Below are 17,907 nucleotides of genomic sequence, written 5' to 3'. Positions count from 1 at the left end.
AATAGGACCGAATAAAAATTTTGTGGACAAAATGGACTAAATAGGACAGAATAGGACCAAAGAGGATAGAATAGACCGAATAGAACCAATGTGGACCAAATAAGACTTTTTGAATATTTATTATTTTTATTGCATTTTAGGGCTCATATTTCTAATTTCTAATGTCTATTTTAGTATTTTCTTTGTATTTTTTAACTCAAAACTAAAGATTTTAGCCCAAATATAATAAAATTTCATACTTTTCAACTTAAAAATTAAGGAAAAAAAATGAATTTTTGAGCTATACTTAAAAAAAAAACTACAAAAAGAATCAACTTAAAGCCAAATTAATCTAAAATGAAATGATGGGGACCAAATGGACCGAAGTAGGCCTAATTAGATCGAATAGAAATTGTTTAATTTTTAAGGAGAAAAATTATCTTCAAAACATTTTAGCGAAAAAATTATATATTATATTACAATACAAAATTATTATTTATTGTCACGCATTGCATGGGTATGCAACTAGCATACAAAAGAAGTGTCTTTTGGCCCAAGGAGTTACATTGTTGCTCGCATGTGACTCAAATTATTAAGTACTAGGCCCAAACCCACTCTTGGATCCATTGTACCATCATTATTATACATACATTTATTGTACTATGTTATACTATTATATTGCAATTGTACTACTGTGTACTCTATATATATTATTTATCATTGATCACTCATTCAATGATATCGTTTACAAATATTTTTATTGGTGGAAAAAATGAAAAAAAGAATAAAATAAAAAAAATTTTAAACTTTTTTTTTGAGTAAATAGTAATATTTATTAGAACACATACGAAAATAGTAATATTTATGTTTTAAACTGGGTTCATAATACATTATATAATCAGAGTACAACTACAAAAGGGCCTAACTTTTGTAGTTGTAGGCTGAGGTTATAAACATCGGACACTAGACACATACAACCAATGTGGGATAAACATCCTTTTTTTTTATAGTAAACAGTAATACTTATTAGAACACACACGAAAATAGTAATATTAGTGTTTTAAACCGGGTTTATAATACATTACATAACCAAAGTACAACTATAAAAAGGCATAACCTTTGTAGTTGTAGACTGTAGTTATAAACAGCGGACACTAGACACACACAACAAATGTGGGATAAACATCCTTTTTTTTTTTTAATAAACAGTAATACTTATTAGAACACACACGAAAATAGTAATATTAGTATTTTAAACCGGGTTTATAATACATTACATAACCAGAGTACAACTACGAAAATTTTTAAACTTGTGTGGAAATCAATGCCCTAATGAAAATAATGAGCCAATGACATAGTTTATTTAGATGGTAAGTTGTGATTAATGCAATATCACTTTCAAATAAGCTAACTACTAGAACTAGTTTTATTGTGTACGAATAACAACATGCTAATTTAGTAATTACGACAAAGATTGTAATAAGTTATGTGCCACTAGACATACTGGAGAATGTTTGTTGCTATGATTGTAAATTTATAATAATTCAATAATAAATTGGAGAACAAAGAATTGGTGATAGATAAAAGAGACAAATAAGGAAAGATACTTAGTTTTGATAAATTAAATATTGTCCCAAAATTTTTAATTATTAAGAAATGATGAATTTATTCATTTAACATTTTATAAGTAAGGCAAACACGTAGAATTATTAAAATTTTAAATAGAAAATAGAGCAAATATTTAATTATAAAAATAGATAATTTACTATGATATCATGATAAATTATCGATTATTTCGAAAACTTAGAAAATTTTGAATTTAATAATTTAATAATAAATTTTCACGTGCTTTTAAGAGATGACCACGCTAGAGAGAGCGCATGCATTCTCTCTAAAGCATTGAGATGTGCCTGCATGATATTTACCTTAATTTATTCACAATCACAAGCCAAGTTAATCTGTATAACAAACGCATCAAAGTTATTTTCATTCTTGATTTTGATCTTTATCCACACATTTAATACTATATGATCACAAAAATGATCATTTGAAGTTGATATATTAATATTATTTCTCTTCATTCGTGTTACATTATTTTACAGGTCCAATACAGTACATGTAACTTGTCGAACTTGAAAAGGTAGCAAAAATAGCAAGGGGGCATATTGTAAAGGACCTCCCACTCTCCCACCAAACTAGTTAAGCTTGAATGTTAAAATAAACATTATAGAATTCATCCTTGAAGCTCATTAATGGTTGCAGAAGAAAATTCCTGTTAGCCCCTTTTGCCACAAAGCTGACAGGATGATACTCACTCAGTCCCTTTTCCATTCCAAAGCTAGCAGCCTGATTAAAATTGGCACCTGATAAGCGTGACTTGCAGCTGAGCCTCAAGATTGTACCTGTACGGTATTTCTCACCACTATTATGCACAAAGCAACCCTTGTAGCCTTCTGACTCCAATGATACTGTCCCAGGCCTTCCATCCAATCCTGCAACCACCCGGAAAACAGAAGAGCCACCGCGAACAGGAGGGGCAGCAACTTTAACTTGTTTATCTTTGCCTTCGGTCACTACAACCAGTCCTGGATAATCGAATGGTTCTAACATGACTGACTTGTTGATAGCATCTTTAAGTGTCAAAAACTTTGGAGGGGGTGAGTCAGTTAAGATGAGTCTGAAAGTGGCTCTGACAGCAGAAGTGTTGAAAGGTGGAGGTGTTTTTTCCATTGTAAGTGATTTTATTGAGTTGGTTAAGACAACACTTGAGTTAGCAGACCCCTGAGAAAGTGAAACCAAATAAGCATTGTAGGCAGCAGGGATTGGAGTTATCCAGTCTGACAAAGACTTGGCTGGTCCAGTTTTGAGGTCCCAGTCACTAGTGGTGTGACCCGCAAGCAGATAGGGGCCATAAACTATGGCCTTAAGAGAAGCATACTCAGGCCGGTCATCTGAATTTTATTAGATAGAATTAGTGAGTAATATATCATCTGTAATATTTCTGTTGCTATTCAGAAAAATTTGCGAAAGTTAAGGAAGAAAATGGTATGCTTGGGATCAGGATTTGCATAAATTGTTTAAGTGGACTATTCGCAATGAAAATACCTCTAATATCGTCTGTTCTCAAATTAATGGGCAGCTGAAGTGTTAATTTGTCACCAGGTCCCCATTTTCTAGTGACCGACAGGAAATTACCTGCATCATGAATGAAAAATGGTCACCCCCGCAAGGAACATTGCAATTTGTACACATGATAGAGTTGGAAAGGGTTTGATCATCATAATAAATAAAAGATTAAACAATAAAATGGCGACTGTAGAAATATGCCAAGACCTTTCTTTGCTTTTTGATCTGTTCATTCTTTAGAAAATAAGGTAGCAGAGAGAGAGAGAGAGAGAGAGAGAGAGAGTTGATCCACACCTGGAGCTGGTGCAGTCAAACTCTGAGCATTTATTGATGCCTTAGCATTGCTTGTCCAAATTGGTATCCTCAAGTTCAAGGTAGAGGATTGGCCTGCCCCCTGCAGTTCATTTTTTAATTAATTAGTCACCTTCACACTTAATTAGTACTTTAAAAACAAAGCATATGTCTTTCAGTCTCCACATTCTAACCCAAAGCTCTATATCAGATGGTTCAAGTACTTTTTTAACACAACTGATGGCCAGCTTAGATGTTGTCTTTGTTATGCTCTCCTTTATTGTAAATACCAGTACCGTCATACGTGATCTTTGGGTTTTATTAAAGGATGAGTGTTTGTCTATGCATTCACAACTCGTGTTGCTTGAGCATTGGCGTGTGTGGCTTGTGTATGTGCATGTGGACGTGCGTGTGTGTGAGAGAGAGAGAGAGTGTGGTTCACTTGAATTAGTTTGAAAAGTTGTGGACCTAGTCACATGTAGTTCTTTCACTTTAAATCTTTCAAGAGGAGTTTCATAGGTAATATTATGGAAGTAATGTCACGTGTTATTAAAAAAATAGTGAATTGAAGAAGGAAGTTTTAACATGGTATAACAAGAATGCAACATGAATGGAAAGCCTGGTTTGCCAGAAAGCATCCTCCAAAAGCAGTAGTTCTTTCAATTTGGAAGTACTAAGAATTTGATCAGGAAACTAATCTGAACCAGAAAAATTAAAAAGGAAAGTGAACAATGTTTTTGCAATGAAAATAGTCCAAGTTTCAAAGAACCATCACTAGATATATAGCTTTTAGTGTCCTACTTCCACTCAAGTCAGACTTATCACTAGATATATCTTTTAGTTTTGATATTTAACAATTTTCTTTTTCTTTGTCTCACTAAGTGATGTCAAGAGGAAAATATTTTCAACAGTGGTATCTAGATATAAAAAATTAACTGTGACCAGTACCTTCAATGAAGAAAATGTGAATGTCACTCGAAGGAATGGATCCGTGGAAACAACAGGAAGAACTGTCTGATTGAGCAAAATTTGTCCAGATTCCCAAATAAATGAGCTTGATATGTACTGGATGATGTAAAGAGCTGGACCCTTTACTTTCTCTTCAAAATATATTGAATCTCCTAGCTTTGAGAATGATTCAGTTGCTACAGAAGCAGAAAGAAGAAAAACTTATTAAATCAATGGAACTTAAAAGAGACATAACATGAGATTGCTATAATAATATGAGGAAAATCTATATGAGTTAAAAATTGACAATCAAATCCATACCTGTGCCATAGCAACACCACATAGAGTCAAACGGTGTTCCCCATCCATGGTAGGAGACGGCCTTGGAAACTCCATGACCTAGTGGGATCATGTAAATCATCACTCCAGGTTCTGTTCCTCTTTGGATGCTTAGAACACCATTTGTCAAGGCACGCTCATAATGATCTGCATATGCCACTTCTTTGGTCCATGTAAACAGGTGGCGAGAGACCTACAAAAGGTCACCAATGCATGCTAATCTAATTATATTTACATTTACCAGGGTAATGTATCTCAGAAAAACGAAAGGGCCATGCATACACAAATGTCAAAGGGAATCCAACCTTCGATGTAAATGTGTAAATTTTTATATAGCTGCAAATCAGCTTTCAAAAGAGCAATTAATAAAGAATTCTATTTTAATTTAAACAATATACCTTCAACATGTTATAAGTTGTGCATGATTCTTCCGTTTCTGTGTCTAGAGTATCTGCCAATCGCTTTGGGTCACTCCTGTTCATATGTTAAAAAGATGCACATGAGGTTTCATATTTACTTTATAGCATATGGTGCTTAGTTCACAGGAGATAAATTGCAATATTGACTAATCTTAATACCAGAATTCTGACTCTGACGTCCCCCCTGTGGCATAGATGTGTGAAGAGTTAACAACGTCCATGAAGTATGTCCCTATGGCCTGGCACAAATAATTTTGAATGAACATTACAAATCCTTTGAGAAAAATTCATAACCATATTTTTAGCAGAAGGTAAAGCCTCAGAAGAACTGTATCGCCTCTAAAGTGACAAAAACTAGACAAAATAGTGAAGGATCAAGATGTCTCAACAAGAAAGGTGAAAAGGCTAATTGAACAGGAGTGCAGCATCAAACCAACAACCAAAATAAAAAAGGGGAAGGGAGAGGTAAAAAAGTGCATATTGTGATTCAGCATAAGCATATGCAGTAGAAATATATAAGGCTTTGTCAAGTACCATAGTTCAGATTATTTATAACTCAGTTTACCTTATAAAGTGGATCACCAGTGACTTCATACCGCATTTGAGATCCAATAACAACTGGGATGTGTGTGTTGGCATGAAATCCAGATATGTCATCAGCCTAAATGTGAAAGAATGAATTTTCGTCAAATAATTAGCAACTTAGAAAAGTATGAAAGTCAGAATATAGAATAACATAGAAACTAGAATATGAATAAATTCAGAAGAACAGCTTTAAACTGCATAAGCATAGGTGATGTAATTTTGAGAGAAGCATAAAATCTGTATGGTATTCTGAGAAAAGAAGAATGTATTCAGTACTCAGTAATTCATACGTAGATTTAACACCATCCTTTTGTATTTCAATTTCAAGTGAGATAGTAAATAATATTACTTAGAATCGACATAAAGTTAGAGACAAAAAAGTGGGACAAAATAATTGCTGCCAATGTGATTTATTAATGATTTCTTTTGCTCCAGAAGTGAAGTGAAAGATAGGCCAGTAGTAAACTGAATATTACTAATCTAGGGATCTAGTTCTACTAGTTCAGCCATGGGTGGCCAATTTGATTTTGTTATAAACTGAGGTAGAATTAAAATAAAGGCAAGGTCAGAAAGAATATACCTAGCTTCAAAGATTCACGTATTAATCTTTAGTGGAACACTGGATCTACATAAAATTGAATCTCATTTTTTCTGTTAAGGATCCATAGCCAACCCAAAACAAATATGGGAATAAGGCTTGGTTGTTGTATTTTTTTAAACATCATAGATACTCTATTACAAGAATACAATAAGAGTTTAGCTCCCATTACAACCTTCAAACAAAAAATTTCAGCTCACATCTTCCCTTCCTTAAAATCGAAACACTTCAGATATTGGTCAGATATATTACTTCCTACTTCAATAAATAGTGTTCTTTACAAAACATTGTTAGTCTTACTATCAATTTCAGTATGTTCATAATGATATTTATTTTTAAAGGCTTTGAATTTTTGCAAAAAAGATAGGAATTCAATGGATCCTGAAATGGAATCATGTATGTTTGAAGGGATTTAAAGCGTGAATGCACACACATATGCAATCTGGAACATAACCAATAGAGCTTATTATAAAAGAAGAAAATATCAATCCTGCAACCTCCTACAAAAAGGTGAAGCAACAGTACCATTAGATGACAAGGCCACTCATTTCTACTTTGAATCTAAAGATAACTATTTCAGAATTTTGTGTATTTCCAGAGAAGACAGCATTCTCTAAGGTAACAAAGTCTCAATTTATTGCTGGAAGTTTGTTATATGCCAAAATGCACTAGACTTGGCCAACAGAAAATATGGATTACCTGTACTGCAAGGAGTCCTAGAAAGCAGGGTTTGTCAAATAAATGAGCCAATATCAAATGCCTTGGATCTCTCTGCACAAAATAAAATGAAAGACTTATATTAGAACCAAAAGATCAGAATGACACAGGTACTATGAAAGGCATCAATGGAAATCTAATCAAACAAAGAAAACTACACTTTCCACGATTCATGTCATATTAGGCAAACTTCTGATGTAACGATGGTAACATTTCAAAATGTTACTCATTCATATCCTTAGTGGCTATTAGATAATGAAAATGAGGCTATTTTCATTTAAGGCAACAGTTCTTGCTCGGTACCGCCATACAAAAAAATCCAAAGAACAAGTTCTGTAACAATTGCAAATTGAAATAATTACCAGGTAGAAAACAATCTTCTATTTCTCTTGCTACATATCTCAACCGAGTACAGAACTAATATCAAGTACTTAAATTTGAAGTATTTATTAGAGGAGCTAATACACAGAGCTGGATTTACTTACCGTAATGCTATATAACCTGTAAAGGAGATCATTCATGCCACCAAATTCTTCATTAAGTGATGTATAGTGCCTTTCTATACTGTACTTTGTTACCACATTCTGAACACGTTTGTAAAAATAGTCAACCATCCATGTCACCATTTTTAAAGCTTGGGCATTTTCACCAATTGTATATTGATCAAGTAGGCCTGCCAAGATCTGTCAAAGTAGACAAGTTGAAAGCTAATTGTACAACAATTTTGAGGCCAAATATATCATTTCCATCTTGTAAAGCAACAGAAGTAGATTCTACCTTGTGAATTGTGTAATATGGAGCCCAAACAGGTTTTATAGCTTCAAAACGATCAAAAAACTCAGTCGGAAAAGCAGAAAGATATCCGGTGCCAATTTTCTTCTGGCAGGCAGATAAAGCATTCACTACTGCTGTCATTCTCTGTCTAATAGTTTCATTGTGAGTGCTAGCCCACATTCTTGATGTTGCACTCAAAAAATGCCCTTCAAGATAATTAAAAAAAAAAAAAAATTGTTATTCATTGTAAACATTGAAGATAAAATGTCAGATATTTAAATTGCATCTTAAATAGAGATATTAAAATTCCTTCTGATTGGGGGGTCGGCTTCATGGATCTTTTTATGCTACTCAGCCTTACCTAGGATCATATCCCTAGTTACTTTGTTTAAACTTTAGAATAATGTAAACCAAAGTGCCAAATTCCACCCACTAAAGAAAAAAAAAGGCTAATTAACTCTACTCAAATGAGACCTTCTGTAACATGTATGGTGCAAAAGCCATTATAACAAGATTAAAACCAACCTACAAAATGACCCCGAAGTTCGGTATCTGGGGATTCCCACCCCCCATATGGCTTCCCAGGTGTTGGCAAACCGGCCGTCTTCCTAAAGCTCCAAACCAAGTTATCCACATTCAACATCAACAGGTACTCCAAATTCGTTTGCTGTGCTCGCCAATGCATTGAATTTGGAGCCAATCTCACAGCATGCAACGACACTTCCTGGAGAATGTCATTGGACACATTAAACACAGCTTTATTTTTCATTTTTTGATACATTATATCCCAACCCCGTTTATCTACGTTGTTGGATGCCAAACTTGACCAAGCCTCATTGTCAGTTGGTGTCAAATGCATTTCATGCTGCTTGTTAGTAGAGAAGAGGTGGGATCGAAGTGTGTGTGACAGTGATGCTAGTTCTGGTCTTGATATATCAGTAGGAATGTTTGTGCATTCCTTAGCCATGACATAAGGACATAAACCAAGGACAACAAAAACGACCAACATTTTAACGGACAAAAAACCCTTCATGTTTATTCAAAAGCCTCGAACTTGGAAGGATTGAATAAGATAAAGAAAAGACTGAGAAGCAAATGCTTGGACAGTCATGAAAAGCACAAGCACACTTTGGCCCTATTTATACTCGAAATAAAATCCCACATTAGAAACCTAACACCTTCAAACAAACAGGTGTACAACGATAGATTATCTATTGTTAGATAAAGTGAGCCTGTCCGATTATAGACAAACATGAAGGGTTATCTATTGTTACCAAAATACTCGGAAAGATCAGTCTGGACTAGCAATCTTTGGATTCGTTCTTAAACGATTCTTCGACGACCAAATCAGCATCTCAAAATAAAATTAGATTTACATCCAACTAATTCACGAAAATGTTGTGAAGTTTTGGCGTGCCCAACTTTCTTTTTATTGTAACCACATGCTGAAATGAAAAAAAAAAGCTTTAAATTTTTTAAGGCAAACTTCCCAAGTCATTTGTGGGAGCTGAGAATGAAAAATCGAACCGTGTTTGAGGATTATTATTATTATTATTATTTTGAATTTCCAAACTTTTACGTGCATTTGTTTGTGCAAGGTTTTTGGGCTTAGATTACGTTTGCTGTCCACGTACATGTACAAGGAAGTGTTTATTACACACGTGTGTACTTGCACACATTTGTGTAGCAACTGAAAATGTGGGTTCAAACTATGATTTCAGTTTGAAATTGTGGTTTGAACCCACATTTTTAGTTGCATAACAAATTTGTGCAAGTACACATGTAATTGCATAACAAATGTGTGCTCACGTGTCATTTATATAATAAGTTTTAGCCAATGCATCTGTATCTATACTAGACTCAGTATGGGTGTTTTGTGTGTGCAATAATACTCTTTTCTATTTTTATTATTTTAGGTTTAGTGAAATAATGTTTAAAAATGAGATAAAAACAATTTCCTAATTTTTAGGATTTTGGTAAAATTTTGAAAGCCCAACTTTAAGAACTCTTTTAAAAATAGTAAATTACTCTTTTAACTAGATTGTGTTTTTAAATTTAAAATTATTGAACTAAAAGATATGAGATATTTTAAAGAGTTTAAGAATTTGTGTGAGGGTATTTTAGTACGTAAAATGTTAAAAACCAAACAAAGAATCATGTTATTAATAGTATAGATACAGATAATAAAAGGGTTTATCTAATTCAAAAAATTAAAATTAAAATGATTTAACACAAAGTTGTTATCAATCCTGTTTTGGTTGGAACGGTCGCGAAATTCCATATTGATTAGTAACTAGTAGCAATTATCCCTATATTCTAGGTTGGTTTAAATTCCGTCTCATTCAATCTTGTTGATGATTTTGACCCATATGTAAACAAACATTAAACTGTTTTTGTTAGTCTTTTGTTTTTGTTTTTATTTTTTATTTCCTTCTTAAAATATGAATTTTGAGTTTGAATGTTTGATTTGATATTCTCAATCTAATTCCAGTACAAATCTTTAGAGTGTGATGCTCATATTCTTACCAAAACAATCAAAGTCCAATCTCTTCCTCTTCATACCCTCCCTTAAAAGTTACCATGACTTTTGATTGGAGTTATGGTATGCTTTTTTGTTGGAACCCTTTTTCCTCTCTCTTGTGTGCGTTTGTTTGTTTTTCAAAAAAAAAAAAAAAAAAAAAAATCTCTAGAAGACATGGAAGAACATTATTTCAACCTTATCCACCAAATGAAAAAAATGAGACAAATCTAGGGAAATGATCCCCAACCATTGAGGGGATCTTATCCTAAAATAACAGATTCTTAATATGTAACGAATGAAAATGCTAGAGATACAAACTTTTTTTTTTTTTTAATTTTCTACAAACTGCTGATGTAGTGAATGATTATTGGTAAATAAAAAAGTGATGTTATTGGTGGACTTAGATAAGAACCAGTAAGAAGTTGGCTACATTAGCATAACTCTTATAATCAACGTAATGATTGTGTTAAGAATGTTTCAACTTTCAACTTTATCAATCAAATGGAAGGATGAGATAAGCGTAGGAATAGGATCCCTCCCATTAAAGGGATCTTAACCTGAAATAAAGGAATCTTTATTCTTTAATGAGATATTATAACTGATGAAATGATGATATTAAGAACGTGTATTATTTGATTTTGAATTGATAATTTCATGGTTTTAAAAACCGGTATGGTGAAAGGACCGAAAAATGAACTAATTACCGATTTTTTGATCGGAACAAGGTTTGATCGATGGTCGAACTGGTGACGTCATAAATAATTTAATTATTATTTATTTAAATTATATAAATAATTAATAATTTTTTAATATACTAAAACTAACAATCCAATAGTAATAAATATGTTTCATTTTCCTTACAAAACATACAAGTATATAACATCTTTTTATAGAATTTAACATAATTACATTGCAAAACAATCATCCATAACATAATAAACTTTCAACAAAACCAAATAAATAAGTTCATTAGTCATTACACTTACATCCAATGATGCAAATGACAAATAGCAAACAATTTCATTACATCCAAATAGCAAATAAGTTTTAAACGTAGAACTAAATAAGTTTGTTACATCCAAATTGCGGAGAGGCAGAGCACAGACGGTGAGACCGAGACGACAAGACTGAGACGGTGAGACCGAGACCAAAGAAAAAAAAACCCAAACTTTAGAATCATAATAAAAAATCAAAATACCTGATGAAGACATTAAAGTAGAGAGGGCGAGATCGAGAGAGAGACAAAGGAAAAAAGAAGAAAAAAAAAAAACCAAAAGCAAATCATGACCTGTGACCGTGAGGATGAGAAGCAGATCAGAGGCCATGAGGGTGAGAAGGAAAAAAAATTGAGAGATTCAGTAAGCTTGAGTGAGGTGAGACTCTCACCGTGAGGCCACGTGAGTGTGAGATCCTTCTCTACTAAATTTAGAATTGAGAGATTGCGAAGGAACAGATGAATATGAACAGATCAGAGGCTGTGTAAATTGAGAGATTTAGAGAGAAGCAGATTAGAGGCCACGTCAGCTTGAGATACAGAGATAGAGAGGCGTGAGAGTTTGATGAGTTAGGTGTTGTTAGGGTACTTTTTTTGCACCTAACTTTATTTGGGTACCACCTATTTATACCACTATAAGTTATTGGGTTTTCCTAAATATTTTTTTGACTCTATTATTATGTTAAACACAAATATTTCATATCTCATTATCTAAATTGGATCATGATATAAACTACCACAAAAAGCCCAAAAAACTCCTATTTTATCCAATTTTATTATCATTATCTAGCTAAACCCAAAATCGGCCCTATGAACCCAATACACACATCTTATCTATATATTACTAAAAGCTGAAGCGTAGCATTTAATGTAGCTACGCTCTCATTGAGCCACGTCAGCAGCTATGTCATTATCAATTTTTTTCCAATTTTTTTATACAATTTTTTAACATTTAAAATGAATTAAAAACTCTATTATATTACAATCAAAATATCATATTTAATTTATCTTATTTTTAATTATTCTTATTTATTATTAAATTTTCAATTCCATTTTAACTTTTCATATCCCCACTACTCTCTACCTTAACTTTCTTCAACCTTTCTCATTCCATTTCAACTTTTCATATCCCCACTACTCTCAATATTAATATTATTCTATCTTTTTATCTTCCCTTATTTTTGACTCTTCTTATTCTTATCCTCATGCTATAAAATTGTCATTCTCCCTCTTATTCCATGCATAATTTCTATTCTTCCACACACAAAAGCCCCTCTCTCTCTCTCTCTCTCTCTCTCTCTCTCTCTATATATATATATATTCCTTCAATTTTTGGTATATATATATTTTTTTAATTTTAGTGTAACAGGTTGACCATCAAAACATACTGATGCAGTATTGAAAGCTCCACCAAATTCATCGTAGAAATCAGTTTTAGACTACTAGAAGTCAGTTAGTTTGTTAAAATTGGAATTGACAGGTAATCCAACTTGATATGATTTAGTTTTATATTTTATGTTGTTATCTTTTTTATTCTCATTGGTTGTTAAATGTTATATTATTGCATTATAAATATAGTATATAAAAATATAATATTATTTTATTACATAGCATAACTAAAATAATATGATGTTTATTGCTATACATTTCATTTTTATTATTTTATTCTCATCTTATTTTATTCAACATTTAAATTTAACAACATCCTCCATATCATAATTATTTATATTTTGTCTCATTTTTAAAAAATTAAACGTATAATATTTTATTCAATAAATAAAAATTGTTCTTATAAAGTCTTCCCATGAAATGTGAAAATGCATCAATGGAAAAATGAAATACAAAATAAATATCAATTTAGAGACACTCAATTTAAAATAAAATAAAAAAAGAAAAAAAAGAAAAAAGAAAAAAGAAAAAACAATTTTCTTATAAAGTATTCCCATAAAACGTTACAATGCATTAATAGAAAAAGAGAACACAAAACACATGCTATTTTAGAAGCACTAAATTTATAATAATAATAATAATAATAATAATAATAATAATAATATCAAACCAAACATATCATAAAATAATAAACTAATAGTTATGGATGTATTAACTTCATGGCAGCAAAATAGAATAAAAAAAAATAAAAATAAACGTTACATATTTAGTACATTAGAATTATCATCAAATTTGGGAAAACAATAGGATGTTAACAAAGAGGGAGAGAAAGATATTAGTAAAAGAAATCAAACGTCAATTAAATAAATTAATTAGTAACCATTAATTGGAAAACAAAGAGACCAATGGCTAAAGGAGTAAAAAATTAATTAAAGATGACCTTATGAATGTTATTATAAACTTTACAATGCAAAAAAATAAATCGTTAAATTCACTTAATTAAATCATATAATCAACAATTAAATAAAATCATACAAAATTTAAACTTGAAACTTGAAACTAATCAAACTCTAATCTAGAAAATCATATTTATTATCAAAACTAAAAGGAAAACGTTCTTCAGTAATAATAGAAATATATAAGAAATAAAGATGAAAATTTTCAAAATATTTTTTTTTTGACATTTCATTTAACATTATTTATAAATAAAAAAAAAAAAAAAATATATATATATATATATAAAAAAGGTCTTTAAATGCTTATATTCTTCACACACCATGACTTTTAAAATCTAATGAAAAGTTCTAAGAATTTAACTCTCATTTTATGTTATGAAAATCAACAGCCAGTAAAATATGATAATAGTAAGAAATGTTATAAATGAGAACATGAAAAAACTAATTAGCCACTATTATTATGGAATAGATGTCTTTTTTTATGCATCTAAGAAAATGAAATGTATAGGGTTTACTTATTAAGGTATATGTAAAGATTCGCGTTAAAAAAATATGTAAAGGTTTTTTGAAAAAAAAAAAGTATATGTAAGGTTTTTATTAACTTAAAAGACAATGAAAAACCAATTTTTAATTACTACAACCGTCGCTACTCTATAAATCACACACAACACTATATTCAATATCCTAAACAACATATTTAGGCCATTTTAGATATACACCACCATATTCAACTTATAAATTACAACCCAAATCGATCATACAATTACACAATCAAAGCATGAACATGTAACATGTATTACCTTCTAAATTATTGCTTGGAATTTTCACAATTATTGAAAGAGAATCTCCAAATTTAATTTTTAGAAAACATCAAGACAAGGTGAATTTTATTCTTTTTAACTTCTATAGAAAAAAAGTATTACGCACATAATTTCAACCCTTATGGAAAAGAAGGTTTACATGTAGCATGCAAAACGTGTTTAATTGACTTAGAGATGTAAAAATTAGTCAACCAACTACAGTAAAATTAAGGTTTCAAATTTTAAATAAAACAATTCTACAATAATAAAAAAATATTTTGTGATAAATATAATTATGAAATGCATTACTTTTCATTAAATTAGTTCAAATTACAAAATAATAATAATAATAATGAGATCACCATAAAAAATAATCACGCGCAACGCGCGGGTCTGCGACTAGTTCTATTTAAAGCCGAAGAATACTTATACTTGGCAATATTTGAAGAGTTCATGATTCAAATCCATGGCAAAACAATTTTATCAATGGAATTCAAATCCATGATCAAAGCCCATGGTTTGAACCCATGGTGATTTATTTATCCAAGGCCCAATTCACATTGGTAATATCAAAGCCCAATTCTCATTGGCAATCTCAAACCCCAATTCTCATTGGCAATATCCAAAGTCCAGTTCCCACTGGCAATATCAAAAGCCCAATTTTCATTGGCAATATCAAAAGCCCAACTCCTCATTGGCAACATCAAAACCTAATTTTCATTGGTACTATTTTATCAAAGAAACCCAAGATTATTAAACGCTTGGCAAGGAAAAAAAAAATCATGGTATAATCGTTGCCTAAATATTGTGATGACAATCGTGTTATAAAAAACTCATTCGGAGTTATCTTGAAGAATATGTTCTCACATTGTAACCCATGAAACACATGGTCATAACATCCATAATATATACCTTCAACGCTCATGGAGAACACTCAATCCCACAAGCTTATCATTTAAATTATGGTGCGACTATTAGAAGCCATGAACGTTATTTATGATATGGAATCCATTATAGTAAAGGTTATTTTCAAAGGTACTTTGAAAAACTTATCATATTGTTTCAAACATTACAATTAATTGCCCAAAAGGCCCATTGCAAATATCTATAAAAACCCAAAGAATATTTACTAATAAAAGTCCATGAGGAAGGAAAGCCCATGGCAACATGTGTTGTTGATTTTGTAGGATGTACACAACTCGACCCAAGGGAACTAGCCTAGGTGAACAGGCCTAATCTAAGAGATCCCAGCAAGAAGCAGAGGACTAAAAGTAAGCAAAATAACACTTGTTCATCCCTGATCGAAGTACAACAAGAGAACTAAATCCTTCAGAATGAACTAGAGGCTGTCCCATCGGCTTTTGGTCACTCTCTACCTGACGTGAACAGTACTCGAGGCTTGTAACATCAACTGAAGTCTAAAGGGTGATGGGACTCTATCATCTTTTTCAAGACTGCACCTCCAACAGAAGGAGAGCTGAAACCAAATTATTCAAATTCCAGCAAATTGATGTTATAAATGTTAAAAACATTCAAAACATGATTCATGTGTCAAGCCCGTGAATCATAAAGGGGAAAAATTAGGAACATGTGGTTTGGAGGGCATGAAGGATTTTTAGTGGAACCCCTTAAAGTAGGTTTAGAACTTGACACCTGGCTTGGGGTGTTAAATCTTACTTCTTGGGGGTCTAAATCTTAGTTGCAGCCTTAGGACTTGCTCTTGATACACGCCCCAATCACATTGATTAAGCTCAGCCCCAGAAATCCTGGCATTTAATGCAAAATCCCATCATTACCCAAAGAAGCAAAGCAGCCCATAAAGCAAACCTTCTACTTCTGACCAAAAAATCCCAGGAAGATTAACCTTGGTTCTCTACCCCTGAATCAGACCTACGTTTTTTGGATTCTTGTTAATTAATGCTCCTCTAAACTCCATTATAAAGGCATAAGCATCTCAGTCCACAAACACAACAACTCCCTCTAAAACCTCTAGTCTATTTGCCATTTTGCGAGTAGTTTAGCTCTCTTTAAGCTCACTACTCATCCCCAGTAACGACTCAATGAAAAGCGCTAGCCACATCTGCGCTATATCTTAAAAGGACTAGTCATAATTAAGACTTCTTGTAGTTGTTAATAAAGTCCAGTTCAACCCAGTAAATATCCGATGTGGGACTCATCATGCAATTAATCAATCAAATTGGGGCATCATAATCTCCTCCACTTAAATCTCTAACGTCCTTGTTAGAGCCCACACGGGGTTACCAGGCCGGCTCTGATACCATATGTAATGACCCAAGAAAAAACGCTAGCCACATTTACGCTATACCTCAAAAAGACTAGTCATAATTGAGACTCCTTGTAGTTGTTAATAAAGCCAAGTTCAACCCAATAAATACCTGATGTGTGACTCATCACACAATCAATCAATCAAATTGGGGCATCATATCCCCTTCAACCCACACTTATCTAATCTCAGAATATTCTTCCTTCTCCTTCATACAATCATAGCTCACAAACATCTCCCACTACTCACAAATAGCCTTAACCTTAGAGTTAATCTCATCCCACTCACTCAAAATAGCTTATATTGTCTCATTCATGCCTTATGAACACACACTTACCTACTTGCTGCACTAAGCTAGGATCCATCTTTCCCTTCACACCATGCCAATTAATCCTTTCACTCTTCCCATGGAACCTTTAATTTTCACTTTTTATTTTACAGTTGAAGGATATAATGTATATGTAACAATTGAACTTTTCCTTCACATTGATGTAATGATGGCTGAAAGTACAATGAACTCCCCTGACCGAGACATGCAAGGACCCCAGGAGTTAACACATTCTTAAACTTATTTAATCATTGACCATTGGACTGTTTAAATATGTTTTTCTAGACTAAGTGTAATTTTACCCTTACCGCTGGAGATTTTATTTCACTTGAACTATCAGACCAGGACCACTAATATACTAATTAAGTATTGTAATGTGTTTTTCATTGGGCTTTTTGTTGCTATTTTGTCAAGTGTAGCCTTAATTTCTTGTTTGGATAGGCTTTGTCATCACATCGAAAGCCTTTGGGTACCATCTCAAGAGCCCATAGTCGAGTTTCAGCTTGGCTTCCCAACATCTTAGATAGAGGCATTAATTTCCCCCTCGACAGGTGTTTAGGTTAATTTTTAGGTTCCTTTTGTCCAAAACGATGTAGTTTTAGGGTGGGAAAAAAATGGTGTAGTTTAAGTGAACAACCTAACCGGCTTTGAATCAGTTCAACCATGCCGGTTCCCAGTTTTCAGATTTTTCTAGTTTTTGAGTGATTTCCGATTTTTACTCATAACCGGGCCGAATTGAAGGCCAGTTCCCAGTTGAACCGGTTGGATCGGCCGGTCTGGTTCATTTTTAAAACCATGGATAATTTAAAGTGGTATAAAACTTTGTAATGAAAACCTAGATATATTTAGGTTGTGTTAG

The 17,907-nt window shown here is 32.4% G+C and overlaps 1 protein-coding gene across 1 annotated transcript; it reads right to left on the bottom strand.

The window, feature by feature from the left end:
• Positions 1-1,995: 1,995 nt before the first annotated feature.
• LOC112028000 (uncharacterized) lies at positions 1,996-8,887 on the bottom strand. Its single transcript, XM_024060636.2, has 12 exons — positions 8,302-8,887; positions 7,780-7,982; positions 7,488-7,685; positions 6,985-7,056; positions 5,668-5,763; positions 5,262-5,341; positions 5,082-5,157; positions 4,666-4,876; positions 4,345-4,541; positions 3,400-3,499; positions 3,085-3,174; positions 1,996-2,930 (listed from the first exon to the last, which is right to left on the bottom strand). The coding sequence occupies exons 1-12, from the start codon at positions 8,807-8,809 to the stop codon at positions 2,179-2,181; spliced, it is 2,583 nt and encodes an 860-aa protein (XP_023916404.2). The 5' UTR covers positions 8,810-8,887; the 3' UTR covers positions 1,996-2,178.
• Between the last annotated feature and the right edge of the window lie 9,020 nt (positions 8,888-17,907).

The sequence above is a fragment of the Quercus suber genome, unplaced genomic scaffold, assembly GCF_002906115.3.
Source record: "Quercus suber isolate HL8 unplaced genomic scaffold, Cork oak 2.0 scaffold_19, whole genome shotgun sequence".
Classification (NCBI taxonomy): Eukaryota; Viridiplantae; Streptophyta; class Magnoliopsida; order Fagales; family Fagaceae; genus Quercus; species Quercus suber.
Note: the sequence above shows the minus strand (reverse complement) of the source record. Positions and strands in the feature narration are given on the sequence as shown.